A 24,574-nucleotide genomic window follows, 5' to 3' on the forward strand; every position below is an offset into this window, starting at 1 on the left:
TGTTCATTATGTGCCAGAAACTGTGCCAGTGGTTAGATCCTGTTTTTAAAAGCTCTCACAGAGGGACTTGAGGGGTGTAGCTCAGTGACAGGGCCCTTGACTAGCACACACAAGGTCCTGGGTTCAATCACTAACATCGAAATAAGCAACCAAAAACAATGAGCTCACTGGAGTAAACCCACAACTACAAAAGTCTCTATTTCCAAATGAGTTGGCCACTAAGTAGGACTGGAAAGCCTTTGGGAGCCCTGCTGTTTATTGGAGACACTGGATCCACTGCCCACGTACCTGATCCACACGGAGTTGCCTCCAAGGCTTTTTCCAGACAACAGTTACTTTTCTGTAGCCAGTGCCGAAGAAAGGATGAGTAGTCTTTCCCCATCCCGAGGTCTTCCCATCTGTCTCAACTCTCTGCAGGCTGCTCTGTCCAGTGTAGCAAGCTTTTCTACCAACATCTCTGAACTGAAGGACCACTGAGTTTTTCAAGTCTTTCTTTTAATGTCTTGGTAAATATCGAAGCTATACTCACAATGCTTTCTGAAGGGGGGGGGGCCCAAACACCATTGTGTGGATGTCTTGTAACATATCATCCCCCAAATCCCACCAACGTATTGTTGAGTCATTGAAACAATGTCATTGTCTTTCGAATGGACAAAACGTGATAGTTGTGGGTTTTGCCCCCAAACACCAATCTGAGGTGTGACACTGACTAAGATGCCCTACACACAACAATGGAGTCTGCTGCCTTGGGAGAGAGTGTCAAGATTGTTCATGTGTATGACTGCGTGTGACATGGTGTGTCATTTCTGCTCGTGGCATTCACCTCTGACGCCTCCGATGAATTATGCCCCAGTCCAAAAAAGTTTCAGATTCAGATCCAACAAATGTTTACTGAGTCCCTACAAAGTTCCAAGCCTTTTACTTTGACTTTGACACAGTTTATATCATTTAATCTTTAACAACAACCCTTTAAGGTAGGAATTACCTGCATGTTACAGATGAGAAAACAATCGCAAAGAGGTTCACTGATTTGCTCAAGTATATCATACAGCTTTAAAAACACACACACACTACACTGTCAGCTGAGGCCTGTCCTTGTTAGCTGCTTATCTTACAGCATTTCTAGGCTTCTCTACTGTTGGAGCACCTGCTCCCCTTCTACAAGCCCCCTTATTTTTCTCTTTTCACTAGCCCATGTGGGCTCTCTTTTTTAATACTGCATTTAATAGCACAAAAATCACGAATACAAAGAAACTGGCAAAGGTGTTTGTCAATGAGCTGTCCCTGCCTCCTCCACTGTCCTGCTTCCATCCCCATCTACACAATGGGCTACATTTTAATAAACTTGTCCTTTTCCTCCCACAAACGTGTAACTGTTACGTGATTGGTCAATTGAAGCTGAAACACCCATGGAGAAAGATGTTTTACGGTTACAAGGGCACACACCCCCCCAACGCCACCCCCCTCCCCCCCTACACCTTCCCACACAATCTTCTGGAGGAATATAGGATACGAACCAGTGTCACAATTTCCCTGCTCTACCGTCTCCACCCAGAACATTCCTGCTTTTAATTTCTTTCACATGACTGCTTAGACTAGTGCCTCTTCTCCCTCCTCTCCTATTTCTCTTCCAGTCAGGACCTTTTGGACACTGGGTACTGTTAAATTCTTACTCTGTCAGGCCCATTGGCCTCGGTCAAGTAGATCAATTAAATCTCGATGCCCGTTGTAGTACGAGTGTCGTCATCTTCCATTACAGGTAGGCCTGTGTGCTGCTTCAGTAGGCTTGTGTACTCATTTCTTTCACCTTTTCTGACTCATGTTCCAGCACCTGTTTGTGATAGAACAGTAAATACCCTTCACTGTCCAGCACATCTTTAATGCTGGCCTTGGTGATGACGGCATCATCACACTTGAACCACTGGTCCCTGTGGTGCCGAATGAAGCTGGTGTAGTGGCCACTCTCCAAGGTTCCCTGGTGATTAACCACAGCAAACAAGGAATACTTATTCTCATTGTTCCCACTATTGGTTGGCAGTTGCAACTGTCCATTCATTCGGGTTTCTTTACTTGACGCCATAAATGGTGTCATATCCAGCTCCAGAGGAAAGGAAATGTATGTAGTGATCTTGCGCCTCTGTTTGGCTGAGTGTTCAAATCGTTTGAAATGAAAGCAGGCAACAACTGGCAACTTCTTCATAGTGAGCTGTTTGGTAGATTCTTGGTAGCTTTGGCAACTACCACATTTGATTTTGGCACTGCTTCCTAAGTGCTCTGGCCTTGTAAACCTTCGCAAGCAGTCCGTGAGGGTACTAATGCCTGGTATGTGGCTTTCCCCATTCACGCTGCTCTCCCTCCCTGGACTCATAGGCCAGAAGGACGTGCAAGAGCCAGGCAAGTCCAGACTGATGTCCCAGCATGGGTCTATAGTGGTGGAGACACCATGGCAGGCTTGACAGGTGACATCTGACTGCAGGCCACCTGTGAAGATTTGGTCTATGATGCAGTTACAGTGGTTGGGATTGCTGGCCACTTTGCCAACATCATCGCCCTTGCAGTGCCTGTGCAGAACATCTAAGGCAGCGATGAGGAACTCGTGGGCATCCTGCTGCCTGTACCCTGCTAAATGACGGGCGTGTATCCACACCAGGTGCAGTAACTTATAGGGAACATGAGGAGATGGGTTCCCAGAATACAGCTCCCGAAAGAGCGAAGACATCTCACAGACCAGACATAACTCTGGGCTGGGCATTTCACACCGGTGCCTGTCAGAGAGAAAGAAATCTCTCAGTATTGGAGTGTGGGTCAGGGCCTGGACAATACAGTTCATAAAACATGTGTTGCCAAGATTAATCAGTCCTCGTAAGCCTATGGTAAAGCTTGAGGCGATTCTTCTTCTCCGGGGGTTGTGTCCCAGCAGTTCGAACTCAGGCTTGGTCATTTCCCAGGTGGGATATTTCTCACCAAGCCCTGGCACTGAACACTGCTGCTGAGAAACCTCTGTCGAGGTGGAGGCTTGTAATTTCAAGGCTTCACCTTGCTCTTCTTTGGCAATTTGCTCAATGTCTTTGTCATACACATAGTCTTTACACATGAAGCAGTATATACCTCCATAATAAAGATCTACCGCTAAGTTGTGCTGTTTTGTCTCAGCGTGCTCATGGATGTGTTTCTCTGTGAAGCAGCCAAAGAAGACACAGGAAAGGCAAGAGTGGAGTCTGTTTAAATGGGTGCCACACACATGGCAGATGCACGACTTTGCCTTGCTTTTCCTGGTCTCTGGGGTTCCACACCACACGAAGCACTGGTAGATAACCCGCAATTCCTGCCTCCAGTTCTCTCCCACCTTAAAGCTGTTCACGTGGGAACAACCTGGTGGCCCCACAGCAAAATCCACATCCAGGCACCCGCCCCCAGGACCGCGCCGGGGCCGGGGCCGGGGCGGGGGCCGTGGCCTAGGCTGCGGTGGGGTACGGAGCCTAGTCTGGGGCCGGGGCCGGGGTCGGCGGCGTGGGGCACGACTGCGACGCGGAGAGGGATCGGGGACCCGCGGCGGATCGGAGGGAAGGGTGGGGGGAGGAACCTCGTCGCCGCTGCCGCCACCGCCGCTCTGCGCTGGGATCTCATCCTTCGGCTCCTGCTCGGGCTCCCCCTTAGGCTCCTGCTCTGCCTCCTGTAAAGGCACGGGCTCGGGCTCAGGTTTCAGCTCCGGCTCTGGTTCGGGCTCGTGCTCGGGCTCGGGCTCCGGCTCGGGATCCGGCTCGGGCTCCGGCTCGGGATCCGGCTCGGGCTCCGGCTCGGGCTCCGGCTCGGGCTCCGGCTTGGGCTCGGGCTCCGGCTCCAGCCTGAGCTCAGCCCCGGGGCCCGAGTCCTCCGCGGTCTCCACCTTCCTGGCGGCGTCCACCTTCCCTGCGGTCTCCACCTTCTCGGTGGCGTCCACCTTCCCAGCCGCTTCCACCTTCCCCTCCACCTTCTCCGCCTCCACCTTCCTCTATGCCTTCTCCGCCGTCTCAGCCGTCTCCGCCTCCTCCAGCCTCCTCCGCCTCCACTGGCTGCGGCTCCTCCCCCTGCTCGCGGGCTCGGGTGGCCACTGGGCGTGGTGGCGCGGGGGCCACGCAGACCTGGGGTGTCCCCCGTCCGGCCTGAGGGAGCGCGGTGGCTCTGGCAGCTGGACCCAAAAGGGACTTTCACTGAAGGAGGCGGCAGCGGAAGCAGGCGACGCCCCCGGGAATGCTCCAGCCGAAGCCCCCTAGCGGAGGCCGCTTCTGCAGCCAGGCCCCGTTTCCTTTAATTCAATATTTCCCAAACTTGCTTGTTCACGACAATCACGTGGGGGAGCGTGTTAAAATTACAGATTCCTCAGCTCCACCCGCAGGCTTACTGAATCAGACTTTGGAAGGGAGGCACTCCGGAACCCCGACCTCTAACTAGAGCCGGAGAGGCTGCTAGTGCTCAGGCAAGTTTGGGAAACACAGCTCTAATTCATTGAGGCTGGCGGGAAGTGGGGCGGGGACCGCGCAGTCTCTTTAAGGCGCTTCCAGCTCTCAGCTCCAATCGCTGCTCTGACCCCCTTGGTCGTCTCCTCCCCTCTCATACTGCCCTCAAGGGAGCAATCTTCCCCTAGCGTGTGGGGCCCCGGGGGCGATATGGTTGTCTTGCCCAGAAACGTTTCTGAGGCCGTGAAATATCCCTTCACAGGGTGGTCGTGAAGAATAAAGGCAGAAACTCAGACATCCATCATTCCAGCAGCTGAACCTGCCCAAAGCATGCCCCAAGTCTCCCCTCGGGGTCCAGCTCTTGCCCTCCCAGAACCGATGAAACCTCAACTCCGTTATGGGCAGGCCTGGACCTCAGGTCTAGTGGGACGACGGTGCTCCCAAGTCCGCTCCACTTGAAGTGGCAGGCCCCCTTGACTATCACATCAGTGATCTAAACTTCCTGGGCTGACACCTTGCCCCCACCTCAGCCTCCAAAGGTCCCGGGAGGGATGATTGACAGCTGGCCTCCAGACACTGCCCTTACTGAGTAGGCTACGGGCAGAAACCTTCACACAGGGAAACCAGACACTACAAGGCCACCCCTAAGGTGGCACCTCCCCTAGGCTAAAGGGACCGAAACTACAAAGTCGGAGATCCTGACTGTTTAGCCGAGTCTGGGGTGAGCAGCAGGTAGAAATTGAAGGGATATCTGTGGAGTTGCCACCTGTCTGGGGTGGGGGCTGCTGCATGGAGCCCAGGAAGAATGAATCCAGAGCAAGCCCCTCCGGTCTCCGACAGAGCTGAGGGTGCCAGATGCAAATGCTGCTTCCAGAGGGTGCAGCCAAGGGCAGGTATCAGCATGTGGAGGTCAAAGGGAGATAGTGATCTAAGAGAGGGATGCAGCAGTGTGACAGCCACCTGTTTCTGGGCACATAGCCCTACTTTAGGGGTCTGTGCTGCCTGCAATGTACAACAAAGTGTTGCTGATCTCCCCTGGAAATCAACCTTCACCTGAGTCACTTCATAGAGGAAGCAAAGACAGACTCCTTGGGAAATAACCAGGAATCTGGAGCCCTTAGGGAGGCTGTCTGGCTCCTATCTAGCCCAAGGCCGCCTTAGTGCCAGACTTTCCGAAGTCAGCTGTGTTTTCAGGTCCTTGAATCATTCTTCCAACAAATGCCTGCCCTTTGTTGCCTGTAACTAGAGGAAATGCAACCGTATGACTGCTTAAGGAATGCTGTGGCGGCGACTGCTGCGCCGGCTGCTGCTGCAAATGACAGCTCATGGAGCACAAACGGGAGCAGAGGGCAAGGAGTACCTTCATCCTATATTCACAGGCTAACAACCGACAAAGAAGCCTGAAGATCTCCATACTTGGGAATGTTGCCCTTGAACAATAGCTCTGTGACCCGATTGTCTGACTAGTCAACTTCCTGTAAAGCACACAGAAGCACCTGGACACCACCCAGGCCAGCAAGTTCGGAAAGTGGATGGCTCCGCAGATGTTCATTCAGTGCCCATTCACAGCTAGGCATTGTGCTGAAAGCTGGAGACCCAGCACTGAGCCAAAGACACCCCAGGGTTAGAATCAGATTTGGCTTCCCTAAAAGGAATGCACACTCTAAGGAATTGTCTTTAGGACAGCTAGCAGGAAAGAAGCACCAAATATGAATCATTAAATAAATAAATACGTATACCAAAAGCTAGCCGAGCACCTTTTAATTTAAAAATTGCCCCCATTGGAAAATGTACAATTTAGTTGTTACTTTCTTGTATCCATTTCCTCATTGTATTCTGCTTTTTGCTTTAATCACCGGTCGCGGGAGCTACCCTAGCCTTTAGACGTATGGGCAGATGTCCCCGTCTCTGTCTCACAAAGACCTGGGAAACACTGACCACAGAAGACCTCAAGAAAGACAGCTCTTCCTCACTCACAGATCAAGCCCGCGGGAGTTAAATACTGTTCTGACCACAAGGTGGCAAAACACTAAATGACAATTCCTAGTAATTTTTCTGTTTATATAAAACGCTCTCTAAAAATATTTTGGAAAACATGGTCTCTTTCACACAGTTTTTGGTTGACATCTAAAATTTTGCATCGTAAATGTCACTTGGCTGCAAAAAACGTAATTTCTGAGAAGTGTTAACCTTCCGAAATAAAGCTGTTACGTCAGTGCATTACACAAATCTGGGGAAACCTAAATACGCTAGTGAGCCGAGAGCCACCATCAGCTGCTTTAAAAGCTCACGATAGAGCTCTTTGACACTTGCCTCTGGTGCCTCCTTCCTTTTCTCCTGAACTTCTTATTCTACTGTATTCTTCCAACAATTTTTTGACCCAGTAACATATAATTTTGCACTTAGAGCAACTTGCTAGGGGTTACTTCCATGAACTAGTATTGCTTATTGCTCAAATGAGACAGGACTAAGCATCACGGCCTTTTTAATCTGTTTGGCTAAATGTTAACACAGAGAAACCTCTCGTATACTAAATGGGAAGAGACATTTTCTTTTACAAGCATCATTCAAGCTTCTGCATCCTTTTGAAAATATCACACAATGGCTTAGCTTCAAAACTCTTTCTTGTGATTTATCAGCTGCAGACTCCACTGGGATTTTCTTCAATTTTATTGGAAGCAAACAGTTAGGAACCATCTGAGGCTCGAAAAGATTCGATTCCCATGCACCGTTAGAGCAATTTATTTGTTCACCGTAGATGTGGTGTTTGGAATTGTCTCTCTGGCACCCTGAGGATTTTACACTGCAGGGTAGTGCATGTGGGTGACACTCAGGATGGTAAAAGACGATTTTCTTTTGTAAGTGCAAAAAAGAAACATGTGAAACTGGAGATGGGAAAAAGAGAACCAGCTTGATTCCTCTATCACAACTCTGTTCTCTGGCAGATCAATCTTAAAACATTACATACGAAATTGGAGGATGTAAAAATTGATTCCCTTTCGTTTTCCATACTCCTGGACAAGGCACACTCCATTTTGAAAGTCATTCATTTGTATTTCTTATAGTAAAAGTTACATATATATATATATATGTACATCCTTAAATATCACCTTATTTTGTGAGTTTTAAAAAAATGTATTGAAGGGGCATGGTGTGAAAATTGAAAGCCCCTCTTTCCCTCAACGATCACACTCAATTCCATTTCCCTGAAATTTGTGAGAAAGTTTCTATGCAAATATAAGCATTTTTATACATATATCCTTTTATGAAATGTAAATGAGACTATGCCTGTGCAGGTGTTTTATCTAAATTTGCTGTACACATCCAATGAAACCCCAATAAAATTACAATGATTTTTTTTTAATGAGAAACTTTACAAGACAGTCTTTATGTTAATATGGAATGCTAAAAGACATCTTCCCCCTTCTCCTTTCTTCTTCCTGAAAATGAAGAGTTAGTGACCATAGTAGACCATCTTGTAACCAAACACAGTGGAAAGACCAAAACTCTGACCGCTTCTGGGTGTATTCTTTCCTGAAGAAGAGTATTGTAAGTTATCAACCCTAAGAGGCACGTAGCTCTTCATGTTAAAATATTCCTGGAGTCTTTGAGTTTTACTTTATGAACGTGTTCAGCAGCATTTTGGTTTTTTGTTTTGTTTTTGTTTTTGTTTGTTTGTTTTGCTGTGAGTACATAAAATACTGGCATGTCTCACAGTCAATAGATTCACAGGCTGAAGAGAAGATGGTTCAGCATTTCAAACACTGGACTCTCTTCTAAAGGACCTGAGTTCAATTTCCAGGACCCACGTGGCAGCTTACAACCATCTGTGTGTAACTCCTGTTCCGGGGGATCTGATGCCCTCTCTGGCTTCCGCAGGCAACCGCAACACACATGGTGCACAGTTATACATGCAGGCAAACATAAAAGCATAAACACACATCAAATAAATTTAAAACTAATAATATCCTAGAATTGCTGTCATCCTTTGAAGTCACTGTTATTTGGGTCCAAATTATGTGTTAAGTGACCAGAGGCATTCTATGTCATTCCTAGTCTAGTCTCAGGTCCTTATTCTGGCCCTGTCAACTCTAGTTTTGGTTGCTTAGACTTTTCTACCCATCAGCTTGGCCTTGTGTCAAATAGATGATACATACTATTGCTTCCAGGCCTAAGCCCTTGTTTCTTCTGGCTGGAAATCTCTTCCCTTAGAAATTCTCATGGCTTGAACCAGTACAATGGCTCCCTGAGTAAAAGTGCTTGCCACCAAACCTGACAGCCTAAGTTCAATCCCGAAGACCCACACGATGGAAGGAGAGAACCATTCCCCCAAGCTGTCCCATGTCTTCCACATTGCACACAGATGTATGCACATGCACAAATATATTAATAAATACATGTAACTATTTTTAATATAAAAAAGAAATCATTATGGTTTCCTTCCTTACTTGCTTCAGTTCCCTGCTTAAATATCTTTAAATGTCATCTTATCTCAGAGTCCTTCCTTGACCACTATGTAAAATAGTATCTTGTCCCTGTTTTATTTTTCTTTATAATACCATCACCACATGATATATTAAATAACACTCCGTGAATATATTAAATATTATACATACATACAGATTCACTTAATTAACCTAGCTTCATGAATATAAATTACTCATTCATCTAGTCTCAATATCTACTTTGGACTTTAGTATAGTTAAATATTTCTGGAATGCAAAACTGAATTTTTATCATAAGTGAACTCCTTTGTATTTTCATATTTCTGTTGGCTGTTTTGCTTTACCTTGTCTTGTGAATTGCTTAGTCACATCCTTTGCCTCGTTTTCTTGTAAATTCCTTTTGTTGTTGCTACTGTTGTTTTGTTTTGTTTTGTTTTGTTTTGTTTTGTTGAAACAGGGTTTCTAGGAGTAACAGCCATGACTGTAATGGAACTCATAGTGTAGTCCAGACTGCTCTCCAACTCACAGAGCTTCACCTGCCTCTACCTCCCAAGTACTGAGATTAAAGTCATGCATCGCCAAGCCCAGCATCTTTTAAATTCCTCTGTTTGTTTTGTTTTGTTTCCCTGACACAGGGTTTTTCTACGTGTAGCCCTGACTGTCCTGGAACTCACTCTGTAGACCAAGCTGTCCTCAAACTCAGAGATTCGCCTGTCTCTGCCTCCAGAGTGCTGGTATTAAAGGCGTGTGCCACCACCACATGGCCTTAAATTCTTATTAATCATTTTAAATACCACTTAATGGCCCTAGATTTATGCCAAATGCTAGTCTGTTTGCCTTGTTTAGCCCTTGATACAATTTTAAGAAAAAGATGCTGTTTAGCTCATTTTTTAATCAAGGAAAGTGGGACAAAAAGAGATAGAATGATGCCGACACTCACACATAGATTAGGTTAGGTCTCAGATTCAAACTTAGTGACTGGAATGTAGAGCTTGGACTCAACCCCTAAGCTCTCAGCTTTTTGTCTGTTTGATTATAATGTACATGTTCCATTTATCACTGCTATATTTTATTTTACCATATGCTTGAGATTATTGTATAGACATATTTTTCAAACTTTAAAACTTATTTTAGATGTATTTATTTTATGGTTTTATAGTAATGATTTACCTGTATGTCTGTCTGTGCACCCGTGTGTGCCTGGTCCCTGTGGAGATCAAAAGAGGGCATCATATACCCGAGAACTGGAAGTACAGATAACCACCAGGCTCAGTAAATGGATCCAAAGAGATCTCCCAAAGGTGAGCATTCCAAAGTTCCAAACAGAAGCTGCAATTCTTCTTAAGACATAGTCTCAGACTGGGCAGTGGTGGTGCACACCTTTAATTCTAGCACTCAGGAGGCAGAAGCAGGTGAATTTCTGTGAGTTTAAGGCCATCCCAGACTACAGAGTGAGTACGAAAACATCAAAAATAGTAAGTGCTCTTAAACACTGAGATATCTCTCTAGCCCTCTTGTGGGTCTCATTTTAGGGGTTATTTTTTTCTGAGTGTAAGAGTATATAGCAAGGACAAGTGACCTGCGACAACAGAGAAAACGAGAAGGGGGGGAGAGAGAAGAGGGGGTGAAGGGAGGGGAAGAGAGAGAGAAACCGAGAGAGAGGAATGGAGGGAGGAAGGGGGAGATGGGGAAAAGAGAGAAAAACCTTGGTTTCAAGAAATAAAAATAAGATAAGAACAACTTGAGACTTGTACCAAGAAAGAGAAAAGTGGTCTAAGACAAGGATGAGAGGTGCAAACAGGGCCTTGGTCATCTGGAGCCTTGCAGAACATCACACAACACTTGACTCTTACTGCAATTATATTGAGAATTATTTTTGGATTTTAAAGTAATGACATTATGATTTATGGTTTTCACACAATAGTTGCAATCTAATATTTACAGTGACAAACACAGCTAACAGTATGCCAACTACTGTTTTATACGTCATTTACTATGTTATTTGACTTTATAACACACTGCTGATTTAAGTATTAATATTATTGTGTTATTCTCACTATTCATGGGAGGAGTAAAGCACAAAAATATTTAAAAATCTGGTGATGTAGCTCAGTGATATTATTTAACATCCATATAGTAGGCTGGCTTTAGTTTCCCACCATGTAAACATGTTGTGGGAGTAACTTCCGCTGCCTCAACCAATAGTCGTTGGAGCAGGAGCCGGGAGCAGGAGCCGGGAGCAGGAGCTGGGACCAAGCACCGGAACCAAGAGCCGGAACCAAGAGAGCCTGATCCGGATCTGCTTCTCTTTTTAAAAGAGAAATATACCACGCCCCAGTGGGCTGGTATTTCAGCAGCTATTGGCTGACGGAGCGGAAGTCGCTCCCCGCTGCACTGTGGGCTCATGCTTCAGCGACTATTGGTTGAGGCAGCGGAAGTTACTCCCACAACATAAACATTCTTTATGAATTAAATACCTTGAATTTGCTTATGTTTATTTTCTAGATTCTATGCTTCTTCCCATTCTTAATACATCTAATTTCAATAATGAGATGTTTGATTCACAGTTTTCCATGTCCTTGGTTTCTTGATGTGGGATTTGTCTCTATATGCTATGAATATCATTGGTCAATAAAGGAGCTGTTTAGAATAAAGCTAGGTGGGGAAAACTAAACTGAATGCTGGGAGAAAGAAGACAGAGTCAGTGAGAAGTCATGTAGCCCCAAAGGAGACAAGCACCGGAACTTTACCCGGTAATCCACAGCCTCATGGCAATACACAGACTAATGGAGATGGGTTAAGATATGAGTTATCCAGAAATACGCTTGAGTTATTGACAAAACAGTATTACAAATAATATGGTTATTTCTGTTCTGGGTAGCCAGAAATGAATAAGCAGTTCCTTACAACAGTTTCTCACCAGTGTCTGGCAAGTATTCTATAAGCTAAAGAAAAATAAAATAGCAAATCCCCCCAAAAAACAACCTCCAAGTCTAGGAGTTGAACTCTACCCAGCCCATTTGGACCATATCAAATTTCTCTAAGCTCAGAACTAGCTAGTCTATGGGCACAGTTGATTAAAAGTCAACTCAGCAGCTTCTGCTTCCCCTTCCCTTTCCCTAGAGTCTTCCTCGTAACAAGGGAACTGGAAATCGGGGTATCTGTCTCCACCACATGCCTGCAGAAAACATCAGTGAGCCTGGAGTTATCAGAAAGATAGAAAGTAGAGGCACCGAAGACTTCCTTTTAGCACACATCTATCTGGCTCCGGATAGCTTGTATGTATGCAATTCCTATAGTCTTCTCTGGATGAAAAAGAAGACTCAAAAGAGAAAGCAAATGGAATAACCTAAATGCCCCTCGACTGAAGAATGGATAAGAAAAATGTGGTACATTTACACAATGGAGTACTACACAGCAGTAAAAAAATAACGACACCTTGAATTTTGCAGACAAATGGATGTAACTAGAAAACACTATTTTGAGTGAGGTAACCCAGACACAGAAAGACAATTATCACATGTACTCACTCATAAGTAGTTCTTAAACATAAAGCAAAGAAAACCAGTCTACAAATCACAATCCCAGAGAACCTAGACAACAATGGGGACCCTAAGAGAAACATGCATAGATCGAATCTACATGGGAAGTAGAAAAAGACAAGATCTCCTGAATAAATTGGGAGCATGGGGACCTTGGGAGAGGGTTGAAGGGGAGGGGAGAGGCAGAGAGGGGAGCAGAGAAAAATATAGAGCTCAATAAAAATCAGTTTTAAGAAAAGGAGAAAGCAAATGCATGGCTATGGGAGCTACCACAAAGATGAAGATTATATTGTATCATGTGCCAAGCAGCTATTTCCTCAGTTTTTGCCAAACATTGCCACCAGACAGTCTGCTTCTAGTTTCCATCCATCCCAAGAGCTCTGACTTTTGTTCTACAGATTCATTTGGCTTACACTTTTGATTCTCTGCCTACCTATATTGCACATGCTCTAGTAATCCTTCTGCATGCAGGTACAGCCACCTATTTTAATTTTGCATCTTAAGAAAATACGTGGATGAGGATGTAGTTCAGTGGGTATGATACTTGCCTAGCATGCAAGGAGTCCTGGGTTTGATCCCCAACACTGTATAAAACAGGTACACAGAAGTTCAAGGTTATTGTTGGAGAGTTTGAGATCACCTGAACTACTCGAGATCCTGTCTCAAACAAAAAAAAACAAACACTGGAATCCTTGAGTTTGTGTCTAGCGCTAGAGGCTGGCCACATGAAATCTAGAAGCACAATGAAATGGTTTCTGAAATTTTACTCACCAAACTGTGGAATCTGGTTTCTTGTGCTTGTCCTAAACACTTCTTCCAGGCTTGAAAGCTTCTGTAGACTAGTAGAGGTTTTTAGATTGTACCCAAAATGGCAGATAAAATTTTAATCACCGTTTTAATCCGTTTAAACCCACAAAGAGCAAGGCAAACAAAATTATATAACCTCAACAGAGAGAAATTCAGTATGTGTAGCAAAAATGATGTGTTCATTATTCAACTCAAGAATCCTATTTTCAAGAATCAAACCCAAAGCTATACTAACTAAAGTACAAACTGACAAGTGAACAAGGGCCTTCCTTGTAAAGGTTGCAGTAGCACAAGCTGCAGAGGAAAATGTCATTACTAAGGAACTGGTTGAATAAATTTTGATGGAAACACAAATATATGTAAGATGGAGAACAAAACAGATTTTTTAAAACTTTTTTACTTAAAAATGATTTATTTCGTGGGAGTGGGAGCATGTGCCATGGATATTGTGCGGAGGTCAAAGGATAATCTGTAGGAGTTGGTCCTTTCCTTTCACCAGGTGAGTTCCAAGCATTAAATTCAGGTTTCTGGGACTGGCAGGAAATGTTCTATCCACTGAGCAATCTTGCTGGAGCAGAAATAAATCTTTATATGGTGGTTAGGAGTCAAATATCTCCGGATGGTGTTAAATGTCCCTTGGGGGATAGAATCCTCTCCAGCTGAGAACCATCAGTCTAGGACAACACTCCTAAATGAATTTTTTAAAATAAGTAAAACGATGTGGGAAACTTTCCAACTTTAAACATTGCTCAAGGTTTAATTACCACAGTGGATGAGGCAAATGTGTGTTATGTTCCTCCTGGAACAACACAGCACCTCCTATCAATGACAAACGTGAAAAGAAAACTAAATCCAATCAATTGTCTAGCACCAATAATTCATGGTTTATGGAAAATGTAGAAAATAGGATAAATTCACTAAAACAATCAGACAAATCCAAAATATAGAACTTTTGCAGTATATTTATCTGATTTATTCAATGATAAATTGCATTTTAAATTATGGTAGAGTTATAGAATTTTAAAGAAACTTAACAACCAAATATAATATTTTGCTTAGATACTATTTTGAAAAAATCATCTTTTAAATCACTTCCTAAGCTAATGTGGTGGCACATACCTATAATTCCAGCATTCGGGAAGTTGAGACAGGAGGACTACGAGGTTGAGGCCATCTTAGGTTACATAGTGAGTTTAGGATCAGCCTGACTCAGTAGTGAAAACCCACTTCTTCAGACACTCATGAGACTTTCAGTGTAAATTGTTACTTCACTACACTAAAGGGTTACTGTTAATAAATTATGACAATGGTAATATGATTATGTAAAGAATATTTTCTTTTTTTTAGAAAGTAATTTTATTAAAATATAAAAGTTTCCATTTCCGCCCCTCCTCCCATATTTTCTTGTTAGAGATGCATACTCAAACTGAGTTATATAATATGTCAAAGATTTAAATTTTTAATAACAATAAAATTAATATATGAAAGATACATGAAGCAAGAGTAGCAAAATTTCACAAACTGTTGTAGTTGAATAACAGGATTATTCTATTAATTTCTCTTTTATATATTGCATTTTTCATTACAAAATGTTTTTAAACACAAAGCAAGGAAAACTTCTGCTCCCAAGAAGTGTATTGCGTGTACTTTTAAACCCTCTTCCTCCCAGCAGAATTGTAAACACTGAACATTGTATATAACAAAAACATAAGAAAACTTTGAAAGGTAAGCAGAATAAGAAAAGCTGGTTATAGACCACAGAAACCCCAAATGAAACATCACCAAGTTCCCTCACAGCTTTGTCCCTTCTCACATATCCTAGACTGGGTTGTGGAGAGGCTGGGAGACTTAAAACATCAGTGAGCGTAGATGGAAGAAAAGCCTGTACTCTCTAGCCAAATAGCCAGGGGATGGAGCAACTCTTCGGGACATTCATTTTAGACAAACTGTCGTTCTCCTCCATGCAAACAGTACAGAAAAAAAGTCACATCACCGAAGCCAACAAAAGTCAAGCAGCAATGAAAACATTGGCTGTGAATTTGAAGGAGATTGGGGAGGAGTATGTGGAAGGGTTTGGAGGGAGAAAATGAAAAGGAGAAATGTAATTATATTATAATCTCAAAAACTAAATAAAAAAAAGAAAAAGTGGAAAATGTAGACTCTCGCTTCTTCCTGGCTGAATCAAAGAGCCCAAACCCTCTATCATAGTGCTATCAGGGAAGGCAAATTGGAGTGATAGTCACAATTCCCCTTTGAGAGGATGCCCGTGGAGACTTTATAAACCTGACATCCATGGTAACATGGAGATGACAGGACTCTTCCTCTTCTCGCTACCAGAGTTAGTTAAAAGCACATCCCACACCATCATTGTTACCATGGTGCTGATGGAGGTCATGAGGGACCTAGCAAGGCACTTCTGCCTCTCTCACCCAGGATCGTACTGGCAAAGATACAGGAAGAAACTCAAATTCTCACTTGCCACGTACTAAAGATGAGACTCTCCCGCCAGGTGTCAATGGAAGCTGAAAGGGGAACTGTGCTGGGTAGTTTTTGTTAATTTGACACAAACCTATTCGTACCTAGGAAAGAGACCCTCGGCTGAGGAATTGCCTCCATCAGATTAGCTGTGGGAAATTTGTCTTGGTTGCTAGTTACATGTGGGAGGGCCCAGTTCACTATGCTGACCTTGGCATCTCTGGTAGGGGGTCTGGGCTGTTAATTGAGTAAGCCATGGGGAGCAAGCCAGCTAACTACATTCCTCCGTGACCTCTGCTTCAGTTCTTGCCTCTCCAAGTTACTGCATTGGCTTCCTTAGATGATGGACTATATAACCTGGAAGTCAGCTAAGCCCTTTCATCCCTAAATTACTTTCCATCTGTTTTATCACAGCAACAGAGCAGCTACTGATACGGGAACTACTCAATACTTTGTTCTACACCTAGTGGGAGCAGAATGCCATCCCCCTTCTGCTGTCAGACCTAGAAAAAGATGAAAAGAGGTACATCACAAAAATACAATCAGTAAATAAGTTCCAGTTCTTTAAAAAAATGCAAGTAACTCACAGAAAGGCAGGGGAAAAATACAGAGAAACAAAGTACACACCCAACAAGCATGAATAAAGACAATTGAGATTTAAGTCTTGACATGCCACCTGGAAAGAACAAAAATATCCTTTAATAGGTGAGTGATTAAACAAATAGTGGTACATTTATGCCATGAAATACTAGTTACCAATAAAAGTGTAAACTATATTAAAAGTAATTTGGATGGATCTCAAGGGTGTCTTAGAGAAGGGATATAAAAGTCACTAATTTTAGCAGGGATGTCAAAGTCTCCAGTTTTTTTTTTTGAAGATTTGTTTTGATTGCCATATATTAATTTTACATACAAAGAGTGCAATGTAATATTTATCAGATATGTACAGTGTGCACTGATCAAATACAGCTTTCTAGGCTCCGATGTAGAGGACTTGCTTGGCTGAAAGACTCTGGATTCAACACCAACACTGTCAAAGAAGAAATTCAATGCTCCTTTATCTGTCCTCCCCAAATTCTGGTAACCACTATTCTTCATTCATGCCAACACTTTTTTTAGTTCCCACATATAAGGGCATGCAGGTGATAGGGGAGTTCAGCCAATCACATTCTGTCCATGGGGCGTGTTGCCCTAAGGCAAAAATTTCCCTATAAACCTGGCGGGCGCGCTTCCCCACCCTCTCTTGCTTGGCCCCTGCGTTCTTAGACGGACCGCTGGGACTCTGATACAAGTTTTCCTTCTGTTTATTAAAGTTGTATCTTTATATTAAGCAAGTCTGGTTGATTTTTAATTACCGATCGACCTCGCCCCTTCATGCAGGACATGTTTTTCTGTTCCACTTAATATAATGATGGCCAGTTTCATTCAATTTGCTACAAATAATGGGATTTCACCTTCCTTTAACTCTGTAGATACATTTATCTGTTTTATCTCAGTCTCTAGATTGGGCATGTGTTCTGAACTTAGTGTGACTTCAAATGGAGAAAAGTCCACCATTCTAGAGATACCATTTGCACACACAGAACAATCCTCGAGTTGTCAAGGCTTAACTCTTCCTAGAATGTGATGAAGATTTAAGCCCCCTTTTTCTTTTACTACTTCCACACAATAAAAGTGTGCATAATTTTATTTGTTTTGTTTTTAAATTACATTCATTATTTATTTATTTGTTCATTTATTTGCTGAGAATGTGTACACATAGCATGGTACACAGATGTGTGGTGTTCAGATCACAATTTTTGTGAGTCCCTTCTCTCATTTCATGTGATTCCCAGGAATCATCAGGCTTTGTAGCAGGTGGCTTTACCTGGCAAGCCATCTGGTTGCCCCCACACCTTCGATTTTTAAAGGCAATGCACTTATAGGCATTCCATTTTGTTATTCATGGCATGAGCAAATATTTATTTGGAATACATATAAGCTATATATATCAAATTGAATATTGAAGCATTATACAAGTTATTTTGCTGAAAGTGTTTAATGTCACTTGATACTTTGTAAATGTGCATCACTGACTAACATTGGGACCACTTAAATTGAACAGTAGTTAACCTAATTAAAATTCAGTAACATTCTCATATTTCCTTAATGCCACAAAACCCAGTATTAGTAGAACCCATTAATACTAATCTTACTTTTACTCATACAGATGGCTCCTGCTATAACAGTTTGATTTTCTGATGGTGCGAAAGCAGTATTTATTCAATAGCAGTATTGTATATTTTGACTTTTGATATTTTTCAGGTTAGCTATATATAGTGTTATACTCTCTTGTAATGCCAAGTCAATCTTGTAATCATTAGGGGAAGCCCCGGAGACTCAACAATGCACGGTGACACTAACCTGTGATGCAGTAGTTAGTTGGATTCAAGAATTTTGTTGTTTGTTTTTGTTTTGTTTCATTTTGTGTTGGAGTTAGGGTTTCTTCTTTTACCTAAGGCTAGCCTGAAACTTGCTATGTAGCCTAGGCTGGTCTCAAACTCATGATGTTCCTGCTTTGGCCTTCTGATTGCTAAGATTGCAGGTATGCGTCACCACTAAATCCAGCTTATTTAATGTATTTTATTTACAAGGTTTTCACTTAAAATGGGTTTATTCCTGTTTACTCAGGTAATATATTCTTCTGGGATCTTTGATGTGGTTGAAGATGAGATAGTTTTAACTATAGTTTCACTTAGTTATAATAAAAGGCAAATTAGATATGAAATTTCAGATTCACTAAGATAGAATAGATGATAGAGTATTTTCTTTAATTTTTCAAATGCAAATATGCTAGATATTGTAACTGTAATTTTTACTTGGTAACTGTTTTGTTATATGTAATTTTACTACATTAAAGTTAAAACTTTCCTTTTTAGTTAGACAGAACGAGGAGATTATATGGGATGTCCTTCTGTATGCTGTAACTATGTGTTGCTCTCATTGGTTGACAAATGAAGCAGCTTTGGCCTATGGCAAAGCAAGATAGAGCCAGGTAGGATATCCAAGTGGAAATACAGAACAAGAAAGGTGGAGTCTGGGAGATGCTTTCCAGCCACCCAAGGAGCATGCCAATGGACCAATAATGCCAGAGCTACATGGCAATACTTAGATTAATAGAAATTGGTTAATTTAAATGTAAGACCTAGCTATTGATAAGCCTGAGCCATTGGCCAAGCATTTATAAGGAATTAGTGGGTGAGAGAGAAACCTCCCATTACAAACAACATTCTGTTCAAAAAGTCTTTTCTTATGCAAATGTAACTGGTCAGGTTATTCCCCACTTTTTCTACTATCAGGTTCAGTGTATCTGGTTTTATATTGAGGTCTTTGATACACTGAACTTGAGTTTTATGCAGGGTGATAAGTATGGATCTATTTTCATTCTTCTACATGCAGCCATTCAATATGACCAGCACCATTTGTTGAAGAAGCAGTCTTTTTTTTTCAATGTGAATTTCTGTCTTCTTTATCAAAAATTAGATGTCCATATATGTGTGGATTTATGTCAATTTGATTCCATTGATCAATATGTCTGTTTTTATACCAATACCATGCCTGTTTTTATTCCTAGAGCTCTGTAGTACAATGTGAAATCAGGGATGGTGAGACTTGTAGCAATTCTTTTATTGTTTAGGATTCTTTTAGCTATCCTGAGTATTTTGTGTTTCCTTGTGAAGCTGAAAACTGTCATTTCAAGATCTGTGAAGAATTGTGTTGGAATTTTGATGACAATTGTATTGAATTTGTAGATTGCTTTTGTTATAACGGGCACTTTTATTATTATTATTAAAAAATTTCTGCCTCCTCCCTACCTCCCATTTCCCTCCCCTCCCCCCACCCCCCTTCCCCTTTCTCTCCAATCCAAAGAGCAGTCAGGGTTCCCTGCTCTGTGGGAAGTCCAAGGTCCTCCCCCCTCCATCCAGATCCAGGAAGGTGGGCATTTTTATATGTTAATCCTACAGATCCATGAGTATGGGAGATATTTCCATCTTCTGATATTTTCTTTATTTTATTCAAAGACTTCAAGTTTTATCATACAAGTATTTCCCGTATTTGGTTAGTATCTTTGTTAGAGTTTATATTGCTGTGATTAAACACAACGACCAAAAAACAAGTTGGAGAGGAAAGTGTTTATTTGACTCACTCTTCAGCATCACTGAAGGAAGTCAGAACAGGAATTCAAACAGGGCAATACCCAGAGGCAGAAGCTAATGCAGAGGCCATGAAGGGGAGCTGTTTACTGACTTGCTTCCCCTGACTTTCTCAGCCCAGAGATGACACCACTCACAACGGGCTGGCCCTCGCCCATTGACCACTAAATGAGAAAATGTCTTACAACTAGATCTCATCAAGGAATTTCCTTAACTGAGAATCCTTCCTCTGTTGACTCTAACTTGTGTCAACTTGATGCACAAAACCAGCCAGCACAGTCAGTGATAGCCCAGAATATTTATATCATTTGAGGCTGTTGTGAAAGGTGTTGTTTCCCTGATTTCTTTCTCAGCCCATTTGTCATCTGTATTTAGGAGGGCTACTGATTTTTTGAGTTAATTTTGTAATCAACTACTTTGTTGAAAGGGTTAAACAGCTGTAGGAATTTCCTGGTGGAATTGTTTGGGTCATTTATGTATGCTATCATGTTATCTGAAAATAAACATACTGTCACTTCCACTTTCCAAACTATATCCCCTTGATCTCCTTCACTTCTATTTTTGCTCTAGCTAATATTTCAAGTGCTATATTGAATGGGTATGGTGAGAGTGGACAACTTTGTTTTGTTCCTGATTTTAGTACAATTGTTTTAAGTTCTTCTTCATTTTAGATGATGTTGGCTATGAGCTTGCTGTAAACTGACATTATCATGTTGCTGTATGTCTCTTGTATCCTTAACCTCTCTAGGACTATTATCATAAAGGGGTGTTTTATTTTGTCAAGGGTATTTTCTGTAACTAATGAAATAATCATGTGGTTTTTGTCTTTCAGTCTGTCTATGTGGTGGATTACATTTACCAGTTTAGATGTGTTGAACCATCCCTGCATCTCTGAGATGAAGTCTGCCTGATGGTGGATGATCTTTTGAATCTGTCCTTGGTTTCAATTTTCAAGAATTTTATTGAGAAATTTTGCATCTATGTTCATAAGGGAAAATGGTCAGTAATAATCTGTTTTGTTGAATCTTTATATGATTTGGCTATGTGGGTAACTGTGGCCTCATAAAATGACTTGGACAATATTTCTTCTGTTTCTATTTTATGGAAATTTTTGAGGAGCATTAGCATTAACACTTCTTTGAAAGTCTGGTAGAATTCTTTGCTAAAACCATTTGAACATGGATGTTTTCCCTGGTTGGGAGACTTCTAATGACTACTTCTATTCCACTAGGGGTTATTAGACTGTTTAAATTGTGTATCTGATCTTGATTGAACTTTGGTAAGTGTTAAATATTGAGAAAATTATCCGTTTCTTTTCTGATTTTGTTAATTTGGATATTCTCTCTCTGCCTTTTAGTTAATTTGGATAAGGGTTTGTTAATCTTACTGATTTTCTCAAAGGACCAACTCTGTTTCTTTAATTCTTTGTGTTGATTTTTGTTTTTGCTTTTATCAGTTCTAAGTTTGATTATTTCTTACCATCTATTCTTTTGGGGTATGGTTACTTCTTGTTCCAGAACTTTCCGGCATTCTACTAAGTTACTAGTATGAGATCTCTCCAGTTTTTTTTTTAATGTAGACACTTAATGTTATGAACTTGTCTCTTAGAACTGCCTTCATCGTGTCTCATAAGTTTGTTTATAGTATGTATTCATTTTAATTCAATTTTAGAAGTCTTTTGAGTCTTTCTTAATTATTGTTTTGACCCATTTTTTTATTTAATAGTGAGTTGTTCAGTTTCCATGAGTTTGTAAGCTTTCTGTTCTTTCTGTGGTTGTCAATATCCATCTTCAATCTGTGGTAGTCTGATAGGATTCAGGAAATTATTTCAATTTTCTTGTATCTGTTGAGAATTTGCTTTATTTCCAAGAATGTAGTCAATATTTGAGAAAGTTCCATGAAGTGCTGAGAAAAAGGTATATTCTTTTGTGTTTGGGTAAAATGGTGTATAAATCTATGTTAGGTCCATTTGATTTATAACTTTAGTTAGCTCCAACATTTCTGTTTAGTTTTTGTCTAGATGGCCTGTATATTGATGAGAATGGGGTATTGAAGGTGCCCTCTATCAGTGTGTGAGGGTCAAAATGTGACTTCAGCTGTAGTAGTTGTGTCTTTTATGAACTTGGGTCCCCCTGTGCTTGGGGCATAGTTGTTAAGAATTGTGATGATGTCCTCTTGGTAGAATTTTTCTTTGATGAGTATGTAGTGTCCTTTTCTATCTCTTTGGATTAGATTTTGTTTGAAGTCTATTTTCTCAGATATTAAAATAGTTATGCCAGCTTGTTTCTTAAGTCCATTTGCTTAGACTATCTTTTTCCAACCCTTTACCCTGAGGTGATGTCTCTCCTTGATGCTGAGGTGTGTCTCTTGGATGCAGCAGAGGGATGGATCCTATTTTCATATCCAAAATGGTATTCTGTGCCTTTTAATTGTGGAATTGAGATTATTGATGTTGAGAGATGTTAATGACCAGTGATCACTGATTCCTCTTATGGTGGTGGTGGTGGTGGTGGTGGTGGTGGTGGTGGTGGTGGTGGTGTGTATATGTGTTTCTCCTCTTTTGATTTTGCTGGTCTGGGATTATATATTCCTTGTGTTTCCCAGGATTTGGTTAATCTCCTTAGGTTGTAGTGTTCCTTTTAGCACCTTTTGTAGGGTTGGGTTTGTAGGTAGGTATTGCTTAAATTTGGTATTATTATGGAATGTCTTATTTTATCCATCTATGACAATTGAAAGTTTTACTGGGTATAGTAGTCAGGACTGTCATCTGCGGTGTCTTAGAGTCTGCAGCACATCTGTCTAGGACCTTCTGGCTTTTAAAGTCTCCACTGAGAAGTGAGGTATTAGGTCTGTTTTTATATGTTACTTATTACTTGTCCCTTGAAAGTTTTAACATTCTTTTCATTGTCACTGTTTTACACATTTTGTGTTTTATTATGTGTTAAGAGGACTTTTTTTCTCTTCCAGTCTGATATCCTGTGTGCTTCTTGTACTTTGATAGTACTTTGATAGGCATCTCCTTCTTTAGATTGGGAACTCTTCCTCTATCATTTTGTTCAAAATATTTTCTGTGCCTTGACCTGTGTTTCTTCTCCTTCCTCTATTCCTAATACTTAGATTTGGTCTTTCCATAGTGTCCCAGATTTTCTGAATATTTTATGCCAGGATTTTTTTCTTTAGGTTTAATATTTTCTTGACCAAGATATCCATTTCTTCCGTTGTGTCTTTGATATATGAGATTATCTTCCATCTGTTACGTTCTGATGGTGAAGCTTGCCTCAGAGGCTTCTGTTGAGATTCCTAACTTTTTTATTTCTAGATTTCCCTCAGTTTGGGTTTTCTTTAATGATTCTATTTCCACTTTCCAGTCTTGAAAGGTTTATTCCTTTCCTTTCACTATTTCTTTGTATTTTCATAGATTTCTTTAACGGCTTTATTCATTTCCTTTTTAAGGGCCGCTATTATATTCATAAAGACTGTTTTAAGGTCTTTTTCTTGTGCTTCAGCTATGTTGGAATACTCAGGAACTTCTATGGTAGGGTTTCTGGAATTTCAAAGATTGCAATTTTAGGTTCTGATATCTGATCTTGTCTTTGTTGGGTGTGTGCTCTGTCCCTTGGTTTCTGTTGCCCTCTCTGAATGTCTATGTGTTCCCTGGTAAGAAATTCCTTTAGGGTCCTGATAGACATGGCCACTGGGGGTTCTGGGTAAAATGTGTTTCTGGGTATTGAGACCTAAGACTTTGGAGTGGGGGTTGACTCAGGGTACTGGGGGGGGGGGGGTCACAGGAGGGAAGAAAGCAGGTTGTTCCACTAGGATCTGCTTAGTGAGACCCCAGGGGATGGGGGTAATGAATGAAGAGAGGCCACAGCAGAAGGTCTGCTCCAGAGATGGGGATGAGACTAGGGGATTAGAGTTGGAGGAACAGAGGAAAAGATGTGGATCTTGAGTTAGTCTACTTGCCTCCCTGGTCAGCCTGGCCTGTGGGTTCCCCGGGGTTGCCTGTAATTGGGGTAGGGAATGAGGCTTGGATATTGGACAAGAGGGAGAGGTGAAGATTTGCAATTAGCCCACCTGCTTCCCTGATGGGCGTGGCCTGTGGGTCCCCCGGAGATGTTTTGTGTTCTAAGTGACTTCTACTACTCAGAAAAGTGAATTATAAATTCATGTTTTAATGTTTCATCTAGATAAACAGCATCTATGAGCACAATCAGTATGACCAGAAGAATTTAAAAAGTAGGAAACCTTTCCCTTATGAAATTAATTTCTTTTTTCTGGAACCTGCCAAATATCCCCATAAGGTTTGTATGCAGGGCCAGGATGGGAAAGGACCTTACTTCATAAAGGCTTACACTATGACAGTATCCTGTCCCTGGTCCTCCTTATTATTGAAAATTTTGGCTTCTAATTCATTATTTATGTGACGAATCAAAATAGAAGACTTTCATACCAGTAGTTGGGAGTAAAGAATGTGTCTGAGATAGTGACTAAGGCATTTCTGTTGGTCATTTTTCCACAAACACAGCATATGGATTTCCTTCATGTTGCAAGAGTTCAATTTACAGAGTGCGCAATTCACTTTAATGACCACCCAGGGGAAAGTAAATGGGTAGTTAACTCATGAATCCAATTGTTCTACAAGACGTTCAACATATAGCATCAAGCTTAAGAGGGGA

General features: G+C 41.7%; 1 protein-coding gene across 1 annotated transcript in view; it reads right to left on the reverse strand.

Moving 5' to 3' along the window:
* Nucleotides 1–870: 870 nt before the first annotated feature.
* The window catches only part of Usp27x (ubiquitin specific peptidase 27 X-linked), a 74,419-nt gene continuing 50,715 nt past the window's right edge, over nt 871–24,574 (reverse strand). The window contains exons 4-5 of the mRNA XM_048461396.3: nt 4,054–4,285; nt 871–3,991 (exon numbers count right to left, since the gene is read on the reverse strand). Of these exons, the coding sequence (XP_048317353.3) occupies nt 1,778–3,991; nt 4,054–4,285 (2,446 nt within the window). The 3' untranslated portion in view covers nt 871–1,777. The remainder of the gene's footprint in view (nt 3,992–4,053; nt 4,286–24,574) is intronic.

This window comes from Myodes glareolus, chromosome X (genome assembly GCF_982192425.1).
Source record: "Myodes glareolus chromosome X, mMyoGla1.1, whole genome shotgun sequence".
NCBI lineage: Eukaryota > Metazoa > Chordata > Mammalia > Rodentia > Cricetidae > Myodes > Myodes glareolus.